Source organism: Cyrtonyx montezumae, unplaced genomic scaffold (assembly GCF_038088225.1).
Source record: "Cyrtonyx montezumae isolate F1298 unplaced genomic scaffold, pur_monq_1.0 scaffold_20, whole genome shotgun sequence".
NCBI classification, from domain to species: domain Eukaryota; kingdom Metazoa; phylum Chordata; class Aves; order Galliformes; family Odontophoridae; genus Cyrtonyx; species Cyrtonyx montezumae.
Genome location: NW_027071937.1, coordinates 2,434,978 through 2,453,055, shown reverse-complemented (window position 1 = coordinate 2,453,055; position 18,078 = coordinate 2,434,978). Strand labels below are relative to the sequence as shown.

The 18,078-nt window shown below is 49.8% G+C and overlaps 3 protein-coding genes across 4 annotated transcripts; 2 read left to right on the top strand and 1 right to left on the bottom strand.

Annotated features, from left to right (window-relative positions):
* The first annotated feature begins 7 nt into the window (after positions 1 to 7).
* INPP5E (inositol polyphosphate-5-phosphatase E) lies at positions 8 to 8,566 on the top strand. Of its 2 annotated transcripts, XM_065737295.1 has the most exons (11): positions 8 to 89; positions 741 to 1,766; positions 2,838 to 2,961; positions 3,070 to 3,167; positions 3,792 to 3,916; positions 4,071 to 4,190; positions 4,575 to 4,682; positions 5,515 to 5,676; positions 6,224 to 6,339; positions 6,826 to 6,962; positions 7,808 to 8,566. In XM_065737295.1, exons 2-11 carry the CDS (start codon positions 910 to 912, stop codon positions 7,938 to 7,940), a joined length of 1,980 nt encoding a protein of 659 aa, XP_065593367.1. In that variant the 5' UTR covers positions 8 to 89; positions 741 to 909; the 3' UTR covers positions 7,941 to 8,566. The 2 variants fall into 2 exon arrangements, with proteins under 2 accessions (XP_065593367.1, XP_065593368.1); XM_065737296.1 differs by lacking the exon at positions 8 to 89 and having other exon boundaries at positions 718 to 1,766.
* Positions 8,567 to 10,654: 2,088 nt separating this feature from the next.
* PMPCA (peptidase, mitochondrial processing subunit alpha) lies at positions 10,655 to 15,313 on the bottom strand. Its single transcript, XM_065737329.1, has 13 exons — positions 15,238 to 15,313; positions 14,932 to 15,134; positions 14,763 to 14,842; positions 14,475 to 14,557; positions 14,106 to 14,200; positions 13,842 to 13,942; positions 13,349 to 13,612; positions 13,003 to 13,095; positions 12,632 to 12,750; positions 12,088 to 12,178; positions 11,764 to 11,826; positions 11,287 to 11,431; positions 10,655 to 10,962 (listed from the first exon to the last, which is right to left on the bottom strand). Exons 1-13 carry the CDS (start codon positions 15,288 to 15,290, stop codon positions 10,793 to 10,795), a joined length of 1,560 nt encoding a protein of 519 aa, XP_065593401.1. The 5' UTR covers positions 15,291 to 15,313; the 3' UTR covers positions 10,655 to 10,792.
* A 64-nt stretch (positions 15,314 to 15,377) lies between these two features.
* ENTR1 (endosome associated trafficking regulator 1) lies at positions 15,378 to 17,764 on the top strand. The gene is made up of 6 exons (XM_065737191.1): positions 15,378 to 15,725; positions 15,888 to 15,965; positions 16,832 to 17,011; positions 17,142 to 17,204; positions 17,307 to 17,446; positions 17,670 to 17,764. Exons 1-6 carry the CDS (start codon positions 15,381 to 15,383, stop codon positions 17,761 to 17,763), a joined length of 900 nt encoding a protein of 299 aa, XP_065593263.1. The 5' UTR covers positions 15,378 to 15,380; the 3' UTR covers position 17,764.
* Positions 17,765 to 18,078: the final 314 nt, after the last annotated feature.

Genomic DNA, 18,078 nt, shown 5'->3' with positions numbered 1-18,078 from the left:
GCGCTGGGCGGTGAGGTGGAGTCCGGCGGTGAGGTGGAGTCCTCGTGAGGCGAACCCCGCGAGGGAGCGCGGCCGCGTTCCTCTCAATGGTGAGCGGGGCCGGCCCTGGGTGTGTGTGTGGGGAGGGGAGGGCGGGTTGAGCCTGAGCGCGGCGGCCGCCTCCTGCCGCGCTGTGGCGGGGCTGCTCGTTTCGAGGCGCTGACGCCGGTTGCCAAGCGTGTCGCTGCGGATGCATCCCTTCCTGAAAGGGCTCGCCTGGGAGCCCCCTCTGCGTCCCTGAAACGAGGAGGATGCTTTCTCAGTTTCAGCTGCAGTGCCCCGGGGGGTTCGGTGCGGTGAGCAACTCGCTGGGAGCTCCGCGCTGAGTTCTGCCTGCTGTGAGGCCGCTGGGAATTGCGGTGCTGGCTGCGGGTTGTGACGCACCGCGCAGCAGGGCTGGGCCGCAGCGTCACAAGAGCTGGCGGAGATGGACGGGCAGCTTTAGCTCGCCGTCGTGCTGATGGCATATGTAGCTCTTTGCTTGAGGAAATAGCTTTGAAGCGGTGCCTGCAGCTCAGCTCACCGTACTGCTCTTGTAAAAATGAGAATAACGTTGGTGCAAGGTCACGTTAAGGTTTGACTTGTTCTAGAATGTGGAGCTGCAAGGAGCTGGCTCCCTGAGTGCAGTCCAGAGTTTGCAGCTCAGGAAGTTCTGTTTCCTTTGGGAAAATCCAGGTGTTCTACCTCTTGAAATTTTCCAGACAATGCAGCTGTCCGCACATGCACCTTCCCTTTGTTCTCGACCAAAGACTGAACTGTTTTCATACTCTGCATCTTCATTAAAGCTCTGTGAGCCCCTGGAGTAAGGAAGGGAAAGAAAGCTATGCAGTGAGGAGCTTTACATGTCCATAGCTGCTACCCACAAGGAGAATGAGTTCTCTCAATGGATTTTCACAGCACTCAGGGACATGTGTTACGCAGAGGGCAGAAGGTGGAGCAGTACAGGACCTGCAAGCTAAAAAAGCAGGCAGAGCAGCCAGGAAGGAGGCCAGCAGCAACAGCATTCTGACCTTCGAAGGTCCTCCACGTGTAGACACCTTTATCAATGAAACCTTAAAGCTTCTACCGGATGAATTCAAAGCTAATGTGAAAATTAAGTCAATTACCCCAAGGCCTCCGAGGAAACCCCGGCTGGAGCGCGCTGCGTCTTTGGATGAGAAAAACTGGAGGAGGTGGAGGCGGCTTCGAAGCAGTCAGGAGAGTCTGACTGATCCCAACGAGACGAGTTCCTCCAATGGTTCTCTGCAGGACACGTCCCTCACCTCTCCCATCAGGGGGAGAGCACCCCCCTGCAGTCAGTGTTGCGAGCCAAACTCCTTGCACAGTTCACCAGATGCCTCAGAAGAAAGTCCCGTGGGGAAAAGCAAAGGGAGCGCTTCTGAGCTGGGGAAGCGAGCCTGTGAGATCTCCAGTGCCTTTGGTGGACTTCTGCGTGGGAAAGCGTTTGCAGGCGGCAAACCCCGGCTGTCCCAAATAATGCCAGCTCGACCTCTGCCACCCATGGAGCTCAATGTGGCCTCTCATACGCTGAGGACAGCTAATAAGATTGACCCAGATTTTATGGATTATCAACGTTATTCTCAGCACAAGTTCGGGAGGGTAAGCAACAGCTTGAGTGACAGCAGGCTGCATGGCGACGGGATAGCATACGATAATTGCTCCACGGACTCCATGAAATCCACGTTCAGCCTGCTCACTCCCATTCGTTCCAAGGATGTCCGGAGCAGGTACGTCCCCCCAGCTTCTCGTGGTGAAGCCCAGGTGTCTGCTGCCTTGCAGAATCCTGATGGTCAGAGGCAGAGAAGTTGTGGCTGGTGGGCACTTTGCTGAAACGCTGTTATTTAACTCTCTGGGGAGACTGGGAGTAGTTTGTGGGTGAAAACATTGGGACAGATACTCTGTATTCTCCTTTTTTGTGTGTTGTGAAAGATTTCTGTCAGCTTTCTTGTAATATTTAAGTAAGCTGGTTTGGAAGTTAAGGAACAGCAACTGTGTGTGCTAACAGTTGGGATCTTTTTTATTTTCCTACAAAAAAAAAATATGCTGTGCTTGAACTACAGCATTTATGGGCAGGAAAAAAAATCCTTCACTCAACTGTTCTAGTTAGAAACAATTATGCTGCAGTTGTCTGTGTGTGCCTGCCACAACCACAACCCTATAAGGTACAGATATTGTGATTGTTTGGCACGTGTCAGAATCAAGCAATACACCATGAACTGCTCCTCAGGAGCTCCTCTGCCTCAGATTTTCCAGGATTCTCTTGAGGAAGAATCTCGGGTCTCAGCACTTTCTCTTCTTGGGGCCCTGACCTCTTGCTCAAGTTGATTGTCTTCGTGATTAGTTAAGCTTGGATTATTGGTTGAGGGGGGAAGTGGTGATTTTGCTCGTTAAGGTGTGGAATCCTCGCTGTGTGAAGACCTCCCAGCACTGTGGTGTGGTGCTGGAAGGCAAAGGGCACCGAGTGCTCAGCTCAGAGTGGTGTGCAGTAGGTACACAGTGCTCTGCAGGACCTTGAGACAAATCTGGTCATTGATCCAAAGAGTGGGTGGCACCAATAAAGGGGGAAGTAATTCTGCTTTGAGTTGTTTCGTGTTTCTCTGCATGTCTATTACTTCTTACCTCTGAGTTTTTGGAAGCTGAAATGTTCTGTTGAACCCCCATTAGCAGAACAGCATTTAAAGATGTTGTTTTCTTGAGCAGAAGGTTTATTCTTGACTAACTCAAGGTTTGAGTGTTACGAATCTGCATTCCAGTCGTCGTGGCTGTTAGATACTCTTCTATGGGTCCTCTGTTCACAGAAGCTATTTGGAAGGCAGCCTTCTGGCAAGTGGTGCCTTACTGGGAGCAGAAGAGCTTAGCAGATATTTCCCTGACCGGAATGTTGGAATTTTTGTGGCCACCTGGAACATGCAAGGCCAGAAGGTACGTGCATGTAATCCTCCAGAGTGCACAAGTTGTTTGTAGAACTTGTCGTTTTGTCTGCACTTCTCCTTTTGTTGTTTTTTACATAATTTATTTTTCTAATAACAGGAACTTCCAGAGAATCTGGATGACTTCTTGTTGCCAACAGATCCTGACTTTGCCCAGGACATGTATGTCATTGGGGTTCAGGAAGGCTGTCCAGACAGGTAGCAAAAACAATGTAATGAACCATCCTCTTTTCTTGTTAATTAGTATTTTTTGTTTTAGTCAGTCTGTAAATAATTGTATTCTTCATAAAGCACTTTGCAGTCTCTGTGAATTCTGTGGCATGAACACCGTGGGGTGTTAGAGGAAAATGTCACAAAAGTCTATAAATACAGAACTTGGCCTGTTCCCAGGGCAGCTAACAGAATTGCTCCTGCTCAGTAGGCGTGTTATGTAAGCCTGTTGCAGCCTAGCTCAGTGACCATCAGTGTTAGCAATCTTGTACTACCTTCATTACTCCAAAATTTACTATGTGAGATGGACTAGCCCTAGAAAAGCAGGTCAAAGCCTCATATCAGTCCCTGTTTTTATCTGCATTATCCCTCCAGTGGTAACTGTATCTCCTTGGATTTGAAAGCTCTAAGTCACCAACGTGCAGACCATCCTCCATCCCTTTGGCCATGATTTAGACTGAGCAGCCCTCATTGCAGCATTGCTTTGGCAGCTTATACTCAGTTGCCTTTCTTCATTAGAGGGATCACTCTGTTTTCACAGTGCTGATTTCCTTTCCTGGTTGTTGTCTCTTTGTACTGTCTTTGTGATCCAGCTGTTGTTCTCTCCTGCAGAAGAGAGTGGGAAATCCGTCTGCAGGAGACTCTGGGCCCCCACTATGTCATGCTGTACTCTGCTGCACACGGAGTGCTCTACATGTCAGTCTTCATTCGAAGGGACCTGATCTGGTTCTGCTCAGGTGTGTGGTCCAGTATGAGCTGGAGAGTGGGGAGGTGAAAGGGCTGCTGCTCCCAGGTGTCTTGTCCTTTTCTCCAGGGCTGTCCCTCTCCTCCCTTCCGTACTCGTGGTCTCTGGGGCTTTTCTCTAACAGCAGCTTCTCTTTCTCCTTCCAGAAGTGGAATATGCCACAGTGACAACTCGAATCGTATCTCAGATCAAAACCAAGGGAGCTCTGGGAATCTGCTTCACGTTTTTTGGGACCTCCTTTCTCTTCATTACCTCCCATTTCACATGTGAGACACATAGAGTTTTGTTAGAAGTGTCCTGACCGAGGAAGGAGGGGGTTGATTGACAAAAGTAAAAAGGCTGCAGGGGAACACAAGAGCAGCACAGACTGAAGTCAAAGCTCAGTGCTGCTGAGGGATGTGTGTGGGGAGGGCATATGTGAGGTAGAAAACTTGAAAAGAAATTGTTTAGAAAACAAAAAGGAGCTCTGTGCATTTGTTTCTCTCTTTCCACGCTTTCTGCCATTGTTTGTAAGTCTGCATGCTCCCTGGGTCAGTGTTCCTTTCTACACGTGGAATGTCTGATCCCCATTGAAAGCTCTTATTATCATCAGAAATGGAGCTGAATGGAAATGATGCATCCTTGCCAGTAGTGGGGTTTCTGTTTTTCAGCTGGGGACAGTAAGGTGAATGAGAGGAAGCTGGACTACAATAAAACCATTCAAGCACTTACCCTTCCTAAGGTCGTTCCAGACACAAACCCATATCGATCCAGCTCTGGTAAGTGTGAAACATTCTTGTGTAGGAGCCCAAAGGAGCAGGGTTTGTGCAGAACCAAAGGGGAGTGCTCAAAGGAGGAGAGAATGAGAATGAAATGGTTTTTTTAATTAGTTGGTATCAAGAGGGACTGCATATCTTTCTCTGTGAGGATGGGTGTTACTCACACCACCTGTTTTTTTTTCAGTCAAAGCATAATTTGGGAGATACTTGAGAGAAAAGGTTGAAATGGAGGAGGAAGGAGAGCATTCAAAAGTAGTTTTTGTGTAATCTTACAAATATTATGTTTCATTTTTCTAGGGTTTTCCAGAACTAGAAAAATGACTTTTTCAGAACTTAGAGCATTCCTTCAGTTTGCAGATGTATTGCTTGCCATATTCATTATTGTTTCTTAATACTGTGATGTTAATGTGATGTCTGGGTGTAGAGCTCAGTCCTAGAAAGAACTTCTGTCTGTAAGGAAGCTCTGGTTTCTCTGTTGATACTGTTCTTAGGTCTCACACGTAGTTTGGTCTGTTTTCTTTGTTCCTATGTTAACTTTTTAAATTCTCCTGAAATTTTCTGCTGTTGTTTTTTAAATCATCATGTTCTCTGATAAGAAAGGCAGAAAACATGCTCAAGTGTTACATGTCTTGTTAATAAAAACTTTATGCCAATTCCTTGAGCATAGCTGGCAGCACTCTCAGCATCTAAAGGATGGAGAGTTTCATTTCAGTGATCATGTGGCTACATCCGTTTTTCCTCAAAGGGAAAGAGAAGTTTGGGATTTCTGCCTGGTTTTGGAACTTTGTGGAGTGTTTCCTTTCCTACCAACGCTTCTGCCTTGAATTTGCAGGTGATGTCACGACTCGGTTCGATGAAGTGTTCTGGTTTGGTGACTTCAACTTCCGACTCAATAAGGACCGTGAAACTGTGGACTCCATCTTGAACCAGGATCCAGAAACAGGCATCTCCAAGCTCCTGGCATATGACCAGCTTACTAGTGAAATGGGGAGGGGTAAGTAACAGCTGTCCTTCTCCCCAGCCTGCAGGAACAGATTTCTACACACGCACATGGTTGCAGCCAACTCCCTGTTTCCTAAACACGTTCACTGCTTTCTCTTGTTGAGATCACTGGAAGGGGAACTCAGCTGTTGAATCTAGCAGGGGTCTATTGAAGAGAATCCTGCATTTTGCTGTGTATCCCCTGTAATCTGCCAACATATTTGTTGCTCTGTTTCATCTGACTCCTGTAAAATGGATGTCATTCTCTCACAGCACCAAGGGCATTTAGATTGGACAGGCAGCATATGCAAAGCCTTGTCAGCTTTCAGTGGAAGGGAAAGTACACACAGCAAGCATTGTTTAAGTAGACACAGACACAGCTATTCATCTTCACCATATAAGAACCTGAACTTCCCATGTTTCCAGACCTAGATTTGTACAGTCGTGTATGTACATGCTTGCCGTTACTACCCAGCATTAGTTCAGCAGAGTTGAATAAGTGCAGAACGTGTGTCAGGGTGTTGGGAAGGAGTTTATGTCATTCTTCCTCTCCCATACAGGGTCTATTTTCAAAGGATTCCAAGAGGCTGACATTCATTTCCGTCCGTCCTACAAGTTTGACATAGGAAAGGACAGCTATGACACCACTTCCAAACAGAGGACTCCTTCCTACACGGTGAGAGGATTTCATAGGTTCATAGGTTCATTAGGTTGGAAAGGACCTACAAGATCATCTAGTCCAAGCAACCATTTCAGAGCAGCACTCTTGGAAGGGCTGCTTAGGCTCTCCAAAGGGGATTCTCCCCTGTACTAAAAAGCTGCCTTGTATGTGCTCCCTCCTATAGGAGGTCCTCATGAGATACAGCCATGCTGAAATTTGACAAGGGCAACAGGGCATGTGGAACTCAGAAGAAAGGATTGTTGAGTGCACAACATGAGAGTTGTCAGACTGCCTGTCTTACTTTTTTGTGCCTCTCATGTTACAGCGTGTTACCCTCTGTGCTCAGAACTGGACACAGAAGTGCTGTTGGGATCAGACATTCTCCATGACTGCATCCCTGTCCAAGGATCTCCCTAATTAGAGTGTAATAAACAAACTGGTGCTTCTCTCCAGCACAGCAATGCCAAGGGAGTTACCATGAGTCTCCTCTCTGTCTCCCAGGATCGAGTAGTGTTCCGCAGTCGGTACAGAGATGACATCCAAGCTGTTAAATACTCATCTTGTCCCGTGATCAAAACTTCAGACCACCGTCCCGTGTTTGCGTTGTTCCGCGTGAAAGTGAGGCCTGGCAGAGACAAGTGAGTACCTGCTGTGCTGTGTAACTGCACGTGTCTGCAGAGATCCTGAGGATGTGCTCCTTTTCAGCATTTGTTGCATTGGAGTCTCTGAAAGAAGAGTTAATCTCCTGCAGTTCCCTGTGGCGTTTGGGTTTTTACCCAATATATATTGCCAATGATCAGAGCAGTAATAGTGCTTAAGCCCTGCAGCTAACATCAGAAATCCTGGCTGCCAGGTCTCTTAATCCTCCTGAGGGAGATTAATTGAGTCCATTTCAATTGACCAAGTCTGTGTTCCACCTGAGATGCAGCTCTCTGTTTTCCCTATCAGCACAGGCAGATTTCATCTTCTGTTTCTGTTTCCCTTCTTGGGGTCAGTGCTGTTTGCACTCCCAGGGGTGGCTGCATTCCAACACAGCCATATGCCAGTGGACAGTCTCAGATTCTCCAAGTTTCTTAGCATTGTCAGCTGCTGTGCTCGTGTAACTCCTCAGAAAACGAAGTTAAGTCACTGAAATTGTTTTTCATTTAGTTTGCCACTGCCCTTTAAGCAGCCTGCTGGGGGAGTTCAAAACCCAGGTATCTAGAAAAGGACCATTTCTTGGAGCACTTCATCAGCAATGCAATTAGAATTGGGATTTGGGGGGAGTATGAATATCAAATATCCATTAAATAGAAGTGTTGCAGAAGCTGGGAGTTCCTTTGGTCCAGGGTAAGAGCTGCTGTGCATGAACCATATCAGCAAATACAGCAGGTTAACAGTAAACTAGTTTAGCTTTTTAACTGTGTTATTAACTAGTTGGCAAACGTTGGGCAAACAGGAATGTATTTGTGCCCCAATCTAATGGCTTGCTTTTATATTGCAGTATTCCACTCGCTGCAGGGCAGTTTGACAGAGAACTCTACTTAATTGGAATAAAGAGACGGATTACGAGGGAACTTCAGAATCGAAGACAGCAAAAGGACCAAAAATCCAGCAGCATATGTAGCATTTCCTGAGCTAAGAACTCTGCAGTGCTTTTGTTAGAGGTGCCTGGAAAGAGGATTTCAAGCCACGGCAAAATCTTCAGGGAATCGTCTGCTTAAGCACCTCTGGCAGTTGCTGGGGCTCATCAAGAATGTCTTGAACCTCATCCTGGATTCATTTGCATGAGGTAATCCATACAGCTCAAATGCTTTTGCTGAAGAAAAGAGAGTTGGTTATTTAGGGCATCCATTCCAACAGATGCAATACTTTTGGCCATATGGCCACGACCAGGTGCAGTCTGTCTCTTCTAGGATGACTCCATGCAGGGTCCACATCTCCTGGAATTGGCATGGCTGGGGGCAAGGGACCTAAGAAAAACCTGCAGGAAGGGGACAGTGTGGGTTTGTCTGCTCAGTTTCATCAGGTTAACCCATATATGTTGTGGGTTTTTTTTTCCTTATCTGTAGCCACATGTGCAGTATTCTGTGAGATGCATAACGGGGACCAGTTAGGGGAGGTAGGTGGTTTTGCTAAGGATGGTTACTCCTGAGTTGGGCTTTTTTGGTCCTCTCCAGCAGGATGTGTATGAATGTACTGCTGTACATTTGAGGTGTCTAAACATTGCCTTTCAACCATTATTCTGTAGGCCTTGTGTTAGTGGTGGGGGGGGGGGGGGGTGTAAATACCAATCTTCCACACCATACATTTGTCTGAGGTTGCTGGGAGCAATCCCTACTTTAAAACACTCCCCCCCTTCTCCTAGAGCAGGATACTCAAGTTGAAAACAGTGGTCAAAATGCAGCTACTGTGTAATGCTCCACCAAAGCATTCAGAGGTTAAATAGTACTGAGGAGGGAAGCAGGGAAACTGCAGCAACTCACATCAGGGCAGTTCTGTTACCTCTGATGACACTTACATCCCTTTGTTTTTATTTTCCCAGTTCCATGAACTGGGAATAACTTGCTGGTTTTGACACAGCGTTGTCCCAAGGCTAAACACACACGTGAACTGGTATGGCACTGCACCAAGTACAGCTAATACTGTATAGGCACAGATTGCTGGGTTATTAACCACCTCGGTACGTAGCAGTTTGGAAGTGCTGCTAACTATGCAACCCATCCAAGGCAGGGCTTCTGTTCTGCAGTACAAACATCACGGCACTGACCTGTCTGCAGCCGCCAGGTATTCGGATTTCCTTTCTTTTTGAAGGAATGCAAATAAATTCATACGGTACCTTAACTGAGAGGCAGTCTTATTGCAGGGCTGTCAGAGCTGTGGCCTGGACCGTGATGCCTGCTAACCCCCTGGGTGACCTCAGCTATTCTTCTTCAGCTGGAAAAGCGAGACAGGCTTTGGTATTGTTTGCACTGAACTAATAAAGGGCATTTCATCTGCCACTTCAGGAGACACAGCACTTCACCACTCGCTTTCAGAACTGCCACTTGCTTCAGTCATTCAGAGGTTTCTTTATTGTCTCTAAAAAACATGCACAGCAATCGAACAGGACTTGCACGCTGTGAGTTCTGTAAGAAGCAGTGTACCAGGTTTTGTTCCAGTCATGTGAGGTATGGTGATAAAGCAGCTCGGAGCTGCCTCGTTGTATCCTGCTCCCAATGTGATTGTTCCTTACAACACACCACAAGGCACCGACACGCTGTGATGGCACTGGCTCCATTTTTAAGCCCATAGAGGAAAGGGGTATTCAAATCAGGGTGCTCTCTGGGTCCCTATTTTTTCAGTATGTTAAATGTTTGCCATTGTTTTCCCTTTCTGGAACACGATGGCAGTCCCACGTCTGTCACTCAGTATCATGAGCTTTCTAAACGTTGTCCTTGTGTTAACTGCTAGCTGAGCTCTGTGCCAGTGGAGGGCTGAGAGCTCTGCCTTCTTCTCATTAGGCCTTAAGCTAATCTGACACTTGGAAGAAAGGTGGGGTACAAGTTTAAGGTGCAGCAGCAACTCCTTTGAATACTGGTTTAGGAATAAGAAAAACTTTTATTCTTTAGCATAATTCACTTTCAAGTGGAAATCTCTGTTCCCTTGGGTTCTAGCATAATTATTAACTTATTCCCAGACATAATTCTAAGAGTATTACAGTGGTGAAGTAATCCACAGTGCTCAGAACAGAACCTTGCCTATTTTTGCATGGATAGTAACCACTATTTTCCCAAGTCATTTTGACCAAATTCTCGTTCACCTTGGTAATAGCTGTAATATTCTCTGAGGGGATATTATTAAAACATTCTCTTCAGCAGCCTTCCTATACCCACAGGTCTGACAGCTCACAGGATGTCTCATCCAAGTACAAGTTGTCAAACTGAAATGTAATCTAAAGCAAATCCTTTACAAACAAGCGTGGTGAGTGCCCTTGTGAAGGAAGGCTATTAATTGGAGGAACACACCTCTAATTATTAGCCTGAAGCCTTCTGCTATTTAATCCCTTCTGGCCTGCTGCCACGTGCCTGCCCTGCAAGGCAGGCCACTGCCTTCCCCTGCTGCAAGGGCTGCTCCTACACCATGGCTCAGTGGTAACACACAGCACTGACTTCTCAGGTACACGCTTTAGGTTTAGGTTTATAAATATTTGGGGTTGATGTACTGGCATATCTCTTGGTTCTATGCCAGTACCAAGAGAAGGCTGTATACATCTCTTGAGGCTCAGAGTACTCATCCCGAGCCAGGGTGGGCCTGCAAACCCAGCACAGTGAGCTCTTCATAGCTCAGTGTTCTGAAGCAGTTTTGCTCAGCTGTAATGTCGCTCCACATCTGCACAGTAGGCCTGGAAAGATCTGGGAGGGAGTGGAGTTGTAGCAGTATTATAAATGCACAAGAAGAACAAAGCAGCAGCAGCAAAGTCTGTCACACAGGTGGAGGAAGCACTGCTTTATCGGAAGAGCCGGTACACCCGAGGGAGCCGCCCGTCCTTACTGGAAAGTGCTTCCTGGATGTGCTCATAAGTGGGCAGATCTGTCAAGTCACCCAGTGCAGCCACAGCTGGCTTTTTATGGAGCATCTTCGTGACCACTCTCTTGATGTCAGTGGATTTTACCTTACCTGCAGTGAAAAAGGGAAAAAAAAACAAAGCCAGAGCTGTAACAGCCACATTCTAAATAGCACAGTACCAACTCAGACCCCATGCTGCTCAGAAAACCAAACCATCACTAACCACAGACCTCCTCCACCAGGCTTCAGCTTGTGCCTTTCTTCTGACAAACAAACCAACCCACTGCAAACCCATGCTAGCTTGCAAGAACATCAGTTTGAAAAGATGGATGTCCTCCTCCGAGAGGAAGTCATCTATGCTATGTCTGTTTTAAAGTAGCCACCCCCAGGTTGTAGCCACACATCAATCCAGGAGAGGAAAAAGGGTTTACTCACTGATGAGTGCACAGAGCTCGTGAGGTAGTTTCCTTGTGTTCGTTGCCAACACTTGCCTTCCCACATCTTCAAAGATAACTGGTCGAGACTCAAGGTTCATCATCAGCATTGACTTGAGCTGTGTTTTTGCTCGCTCGAGTTCTACCTGCAGATGAGCAGCAAATAATAAATTCAGAAAAGACTGGCTACTGCTTTCCAATACAAGCTACCACCATTTCCTGGAAAACACAAGAGGGGCAGGATTAGTGCCATATTCCAGCCCTCGTGGCCTTCCTTTTGCGCTAAAAAGCTCTGTAGCTCTTCACAGAGCACTTCAGAGTTGTGCAGAGACCTTCCTCTTTGGGAACGTGCTGCTAACATTACTGCTTTCTTTCATGGAAACACATGAAACACTTCAAAGTTCACCCAGAAAGGCCAGTACAGTGCAATACTTCAGCTCAAAGACCACTGTCATACTCTGCAAGTCAGGCTGCTGACCTCTCCTATTGCTCCTGCCATCAGAATGAATTCCCTTGTGATGATTTCCACCATCTCCCGGACCTAAGGAAAATAGGTATTTGAAACAAAATTAGTGATTAATATTCTGTTAGATTAACATAATGTGCTCAACATCCAGTTTAACCCTTTTTTTTTTTTCTGGGTGGGGGGGGGGGAGTCCAATAGTTCTGCAACATTCCGGGTTTATAGATACCTGCTACCACTATGTTATCCCAAAGTACAAAAGATCTAATTCATATCATCTGGTAATGAGTGATGCATTACTGCTTAAGGACACCTGTCCTTGAATACAGGATTATGTACCTGTTTGGGATCTGCACTGGCATGTATACACAGGAGACCTGTGTCCTCATAACTGTGGTGGTAAGAAGTTGCATTGTACATCCAGTGGTGCCTGTGAGTACACAAACAGAATGTTAAAGTTTACAGAACAGAAGTATCAAATTAAAGAAATGTGGACAGTGAGTCCCCTCCTAGCTCATTTTCAGGCTTCTCAGTAGTACTAGAAGGAGCTGTCAGTCCCTGCCTCTCAGTTTTTCCTTCTTGCCCTCTGAATCCTCGAGACTGAAAACAAACCAATGGAATAGTATTACTGGTACTGAGAGCCAATTCTTCTAATATTCCCTGCCTGAGGGAATGGATTGGGCTAATGGAAGACAGGCTGCTGGCTCACTTCTCACCTTTCCCCTTTCAGAATGCCCACTAACAAACAATTCAGTCTCATGTATTTGCAATAGAATAAGCTGATTTAAAACGTAGGAGTGCTGTGTTCCACAAGACAAGGCCTTCCATGTCAGCCTGCTGCAGAAGACTGTTCCTGCTATCCATGAAGCAAACGCAGACAAACCTGTTGAGCACATTGAGGTACAGTCGGGTGAACATGCCCTTGCCAGGCCCTCCAGCTGAAAAAGAGCCACCACCTCCCATCATCATGTTCAATACTGCAAAGGGAATGAAGTCCTCCTCCTGAAATTCAAGAAGAAATCTGGTCACCTAACAGCAGAGACCCAGCAAGGCTCACAAGGATCAGGGATGAGTAAAGAGAAAAAGGATCCAAAACATGGCACAGGAGGAATGGAAAGATCAGTGCCTTTATCAAATGCTCAGTGAAACAGCTCAGGTTCAGTGAGCAGCAAGAGTGCCAACGTTTACCTCCGAGACACTGTAGCTTGAGGTTCTGCACCTACAGGGCAGCCAATATCTTAGGTGGATACTTACTAAAAAGGAGCAGCTTTCTAACCCAATCATGATGTGGGTAAGCTCTGGGATTGGAGTAGGGCCCGGGCTCACATCTGACATGTCTTTTTCAACCTGCATGAAAAGCAGACAAACGATTAGGACTGATTCTCACATCTGTTTTATCCAGCTTGTTAAATTCCTATTAATTAACTCATCGCCCCAATAATGGCTGCCACCACAGCCAGTTGGGGACCACATTCCCAACTAGTTCTATCCGAACAGCGTGTCATTTTAAAACCAGCAACTCCTACAAACAAAAAATCCATTCAAATCCAAATCAGCATCTCCAGCAGAAAGGGGACGGCCCTCTCCACCTTCCCCTTACCTTCACAATGCCTCCCGTGTACTGAGCCACAGACCTGTCCACGTCCCTGCTCTGTGCACTGCCCCACACCGGCTCTGCTCCAAGCAGATAGCTCCTGGCACACGCCACCAAGTGCTCGTGCTCAATTCCCACCCCTGCCAGCACCATCCTGTCTGGCGTGTAGTAATTACGCAGATACGAGTGCAGGACTTTCCGGTCAATTTTGTCAGTGTTTTCCACTGGGCAGAACCTCTTCAGTCCGACCGTATTCTCTCTGTAGGCTGCCTAAAAGGAAACAGATGCACTGAAGTAGCAACCCACACCTTCTGCCTGTTTGAGACTTGTGAGGAAGGACAGACTGAGCACTGTTTCCCAAACGTTAGCAGAAATTAATGGCTGTTGAGCATATCTGCTCTCAGAAGTCTAAAATGAACCCCGCAGTTAAGGGAAAACTGAGGAAGGGGGTGCAGCACGTCTCGGGGGGGCACACAGGACACACTTCTCAGTGTTTTACCGCGTGGATCATTTCTGTGAGGAGAGGCTCTGGATCAGGTCTCATGTTCAAGTCCTCGAGCTCAAACCGGATTGCCATTCGAGTCATCTCAATTTCTTCATCTAGAAGAAGAGAGAAAGCAAGAGATAACAACTGCCAGGAGAACTGCTTGCTACACAAGAACTCCTGAGCTCTTTGGTGAGCGTGATGTAATCAAGAAATCTGAAGTCTACTTAGAGCTGTGCTTCGGGATTCCTGTTCTGGGGAGATATTATGCTCCCTGACCTGATAACCTGGGTCTCAGCGCGACATCAGCCAGCAAGTTGACCACTGTGTCCAAGCCTTTGGCATCAGCAGAAACAGCATACATGATGGTGTCCCTGCAAGGCAAGCAGATGGGGGCTGTGCTGAGAATCACCTCCGCTCGGTAACGGTGCTTTAGGGCACTGTAGCTAAAGATGCTTGCCCGTGACTCAATAAATGCTTTGAAAAGGCAACGGTGCTGGCTTGCATTACCCCACCAGCCCACTTCTGGGACTTGTCAGCAGTTCCCACACGCAGGTTTGTGTTTTTCATAAGGATAAAGCAACCTGTACTGTCGCAGCAATGGTGACTGTCAGTCACCTCAAAGAGAACAGAGGGAAACTGCTGTACCTCGAAGCCTGGCAGTCACAGATGCCTCCGTGCTTTTCTAAGGTGAGGAGAATTTCATCTTTGCTGCTGAACTGCGCCGTGGACTGAGAACAAAGACAATCCGCATCACAAAGCAGCAGAGGGACAGCAGTTTATAAAACCCCTCCAGAACGAGCATCTCCCGCTCCAGCACCGCGGCCTCCCGCATTAAGCCACGCTCAGAGACGGGAGCAGCGGACTTCACACAGCATCAGCACCCGCTGCACGGGGCCGTGCTGCACACAGACCCGGGCACCCCGCGCTACTCACGGAGAACGCCAACTTCTCCAGGAAGTGCGCGATGCCGCTCCGGTACTTCGCTTCGTGCCTCGACCCGGAGCTGATGAGCACTGGGGGCAGAACGCGGGAGGTCAGCGCGCTCCCACCGCCGCGAGGGGCCCACGGCCCCACCCCCACTCACGGCCCCGCGCCCACTCACGGCCCACGGTGCAGAACTGCCCGAACTTGTTCTGGGAGGCGACGCGCAGCCCGTTCTCCAGCACCGTCACCCGCGTCTCGAAGCGCTCCCGACCCTCGGCCGCCGCGAACACGGCCTTGGGCACTCCGGGCAGCGGGCACGCCAGCGACACGCTGGGGTAGGAACCGCCGCCGCTGTAGCTCCGGGCGGCCGCCAGTCCGCACCTACGGGACGGCCACAGCCGCGGTGAGGGGAGGGGCGGCGGGCACCGAGAGAAACGCGCTCCCCCTCCCCCTCCCCCTCCCCCTCCCCCTCCCCGCCGCTCACCGCCGGGCCGGGCCCCACACGCCGCGCCTCAGCCACGCCGCGGCGCCCGCCATCTTGCCGCGCTCGAGAGCCTCGCTTCCGGCCGGCGCCGGGGTCACGTGAGCACCGGGCGGTGCCTGGGCGGGCCGTGCGCCGCGAGCGCCATGGCGACGGGAGAGCCGCCCGCGAGCGGCGCGGCCGAGCCCAACCCCTTCTCCTTCCGCGAGTTCGTGCGGAGCAAGGCCCGCGCTGATCACGGAGCCCCGGCCCTCCGAGCGGAGGAGCGCGGCCCCCTCGGCCCCCGCCCCGCTTCCCCTCCTCAGGCGACGCGGCCCGGTCCCCGTCTCGGCGCGCTGCTGCCGCTGCCCGGCCTAGCGCCCCCCGGCGGCGCGGAGGACGACGAGGAGGAGTGGAGCGGCAGTTACCGCCCCGCGGCCGCGGAGCGCGCGCACCGCGCTGCATCCGGCGGGGGAACGGGCACTGCTCCGCGCGGCCGCGGCTACGAGGAGGTGAGCGGGGCCACGGCAGCCCCGGGGCGGCGGATCTGGGAGGGGAAAGCCGCTGGGAGCCGCGACGTTCAAGAAAGCTCCTCAGCGCGGGAAGTAATTCCGCTTTCTCACCTCCCTGACAGCTCTCCCGGGAGTTGATTTATGTGCGTTTTCCTCTTTTAGCTGAAGGCAGAGAACGCCGCGTTGAGGAGTAGGATCGGTGAGCTCCGGGAGCTGTCTGAAGCTCAAGCAGAGATGTGCGTAAGCCACAGCACGGGGAAAAGAAACGTGTAACAGAGCTGTCCTAGGGCTGCTCCCTGCGAGGAGCCTGGAGCTCGGAAGAAGTGGAGTGAACTCTGTTCTGTGTCTTGAAAAGCTTTAACAGATCCGTCTTTCTTATTGAAAAGAGGCCTGAGAAATAAGCAGCGAGCTAATGTGAGTGCATCTAGGCTCAGTGTTAAGGCTTCACACAGCTTAAGCTATGGAAGTGAGGGTAAGGCTCCACAGGAGGCAATCTGTCCTTTAAAGCAAGGAGAGCGTTTCAGTTTGGATGGGTGATTAACTTCATTTTGGGGACATTACATTCCTGAGGCTGAGGGGTTCAGTGGCAGTGATTTCTCTTTGCTGTGCTGCTCCTCGTCGTGAGGCAGCTGGTATTTCCATGGTGATGTGCTGACTGTTTCAGAATGCTCTGGTCTGACTGAACAGAAACGTTTTCTGTGCTGTTATGCTGCGTTCAGCTGTGTTTCCGTTAGTGCTAGTTTTCTGTGTACACAGGTTGACAGTGATAGGACAGAGGGGAACGGTTTTCAACTAAGACAGTGGTGGCTGAGGTTGGATGTTAGGAGGAAGCTTTTCACTCAGGGTGGTGATGCACTGGAACAGGTTGCCCAGGGAGGCTGTGGATGCCCCATCCCTGGAGGCCTTCAAGGCCAGGCTGGACGTGGCTCTGGGCAGCCTGCTCTGGTGGTTGGTGACCCTGCCCACAGCATGGGGTTGGAACACAGTGATCTTTGAGGTCCTTTTCAACCCAGGTGGGTTTTGGATGCAGAAATCCTCTGAGCTGTAGCCTACAAAGGTAGTTCTGTGAGATGACTTAATTTCTATTACGTTATTTTATTTCCTAGTCCCTCCCCATGGATTTTCTTGTGGTTATTTTACCAAGAAAAGTACTGGTTTTCTATTTGATTTTAAGGATGAGGAAGCTTGAAAGAAAGCTCGAGGAAAACAAACTTAAAGAAGAGAAGGAAGCACAGGACCTGGAAGCAATGGTGCAGCACGTGGAGCAGAACCTGCAGCTGATGACTGTGAGTGCTGCCTGGGTGTGCCATCCCCACCCCAGCGCTCAGAGCAGAGGTGCTACAACACAAACCGTGTCACTTCCAGCAGTGCCACTGAGCCTCTCTGCAGCTCACACTTACCTTTGTTCTCTTTCAGAAACGAGCTCTTAAAGCAGAAAGCAACGTCACGAAACTGAAGCAGGAAAACGCGTTGCTTCAGGTACGGAGCGGTATCATCCTTCAGGCCTCCCACGAGCTGCTGCCTGCTCAGCACTGCGTCCTCTGGGTTGTTTTCATATCAGGGCTTTATGTTCCTCCCAAGGTTCAGCTGAAGAACTGTGAGATGGAGAACGAAGCCCTGAGGTCGGGTCAGTGTGCCAGCCTGGCTGCAGTGAAGCAGAACGCGGCCACGGCCGTACAGAACCTCCTGACTGTCATTGCCAGCTCTCGATCTTCAGTAAAGTAAGTTGTTTTCTGAGTGCTCTGCTAGCACTGCCTCAGTGCTGAGTGCTGATAGCAGAAGCGTGACATCCCCAGGGGGTTTTCTTGGGGAATTTGGGTTCTGTTACACGCTGCAGGTCCGGGCGTCCCTCGTTTCACTTGGCTGCAGCGTGCTTTCTTCCAGGAAACAGCGCCCGCGTGCTTTACCCCCTCCGCTCTAACGCTGCCTTTCTCCCACCCCCAGGCAGTTGATCTCCGGAGCAGAATCTCTGCAGCTCGTCGCCGATCTCCTTCAGTCCATAGACAGAATTTCGGAGGTGTCGGGAGACGGGCAGTGAAACCTCCGCGGACTCGGGGGCAGAACTCGTTCCTCAGCGCTGCTGCGGAGCGGCACCCGCTGAATCAGCAGCGAGCGGGACCGCCGCCCCCCGCCCGCAGAGCGGATCCCCCCGGCCGCCCCCGCTCGGGCCGCGGGAACGGGCCGCGCGCCGCCGGAGCTCCGGAGCGATTAAAGGCGGAGGAGCCGCGCTGGTCGCGGTTCTGGAGAAGCGCTGCTCCCATTGGCTGTTATTGCTGTCACGTGTTTTCCGGGTTCAGCTGACCGAGCCCCCCCGCTGCGATTGGTCGGCGGGCCGGAAAGGGGGGCGGGGCTG

Bases quoted from the DNA above. Each gene is read 5' to 3' on its own strand.
- INPP5E (XM_065737295.1), top strand. From the start codon at position 910: ATGAGTTCTCTCAATGGATTTTCACAGCACTCAGGGACATGTGTTACG. The intron at 2,962-3,069 runs GTACGTGCATGT...TTCTAATAACAG, and splicing joins GGAACATGCAAGGCCAGAAG to GAACTTCCAGAGAATCTGGA. The intron at 3,168-3,791 runs GTAGCAAAAACA...TCTCTCCTGCAG, and splicing joins CAGGAAGGCTGTCCAGACAG to AAGAGAGTGGGAAATCCGTC.
- PMPCA (XM_065737329.1), bottom strand. From the start codon at position 15,290: ATGGCGGGCGCCGCGGCGTGGCTGAGGCGCGGCGTGTGGGGCCCGGCC. The intron at 12,179-12,631 runs GTTTGTCTGCGT...GTGTACTCACAG, and splicing joins TACCTCAATGTGCTCAACAG to GCACCACTGGATGTACAATG. The intron at 11,432-11,763 runs GTCAGCAGCCTG...GCTCATCTGCAG, and splicing joins TGGCAGGAGCAATAGGAGAG to GTAGAACTCGAGCGAGCAAA.
- ENTR1 (XM_065737191.1), top strand. From the start codon at position 15,381: ATGGCGACGGGAGAGCCGCCCGCGAGCGGCGCGGCCGAGCCCAACCCC. The intron at 15,726-15,887 runs GTGAGCGGGGCC...TTCCTCTTTTAG, and splicing joins GCGGCCGCGGCTACGAGGAG to CTGAAGGCAGAGAACGCCGC. The intron at 17,012-17,141 runs GTGAGTGCTGCC...GTTCTCTTTCAG, and splicing joins AGAACCTGCAGCTGATGACT to AAACGAGCTCTTAAAGCAGA.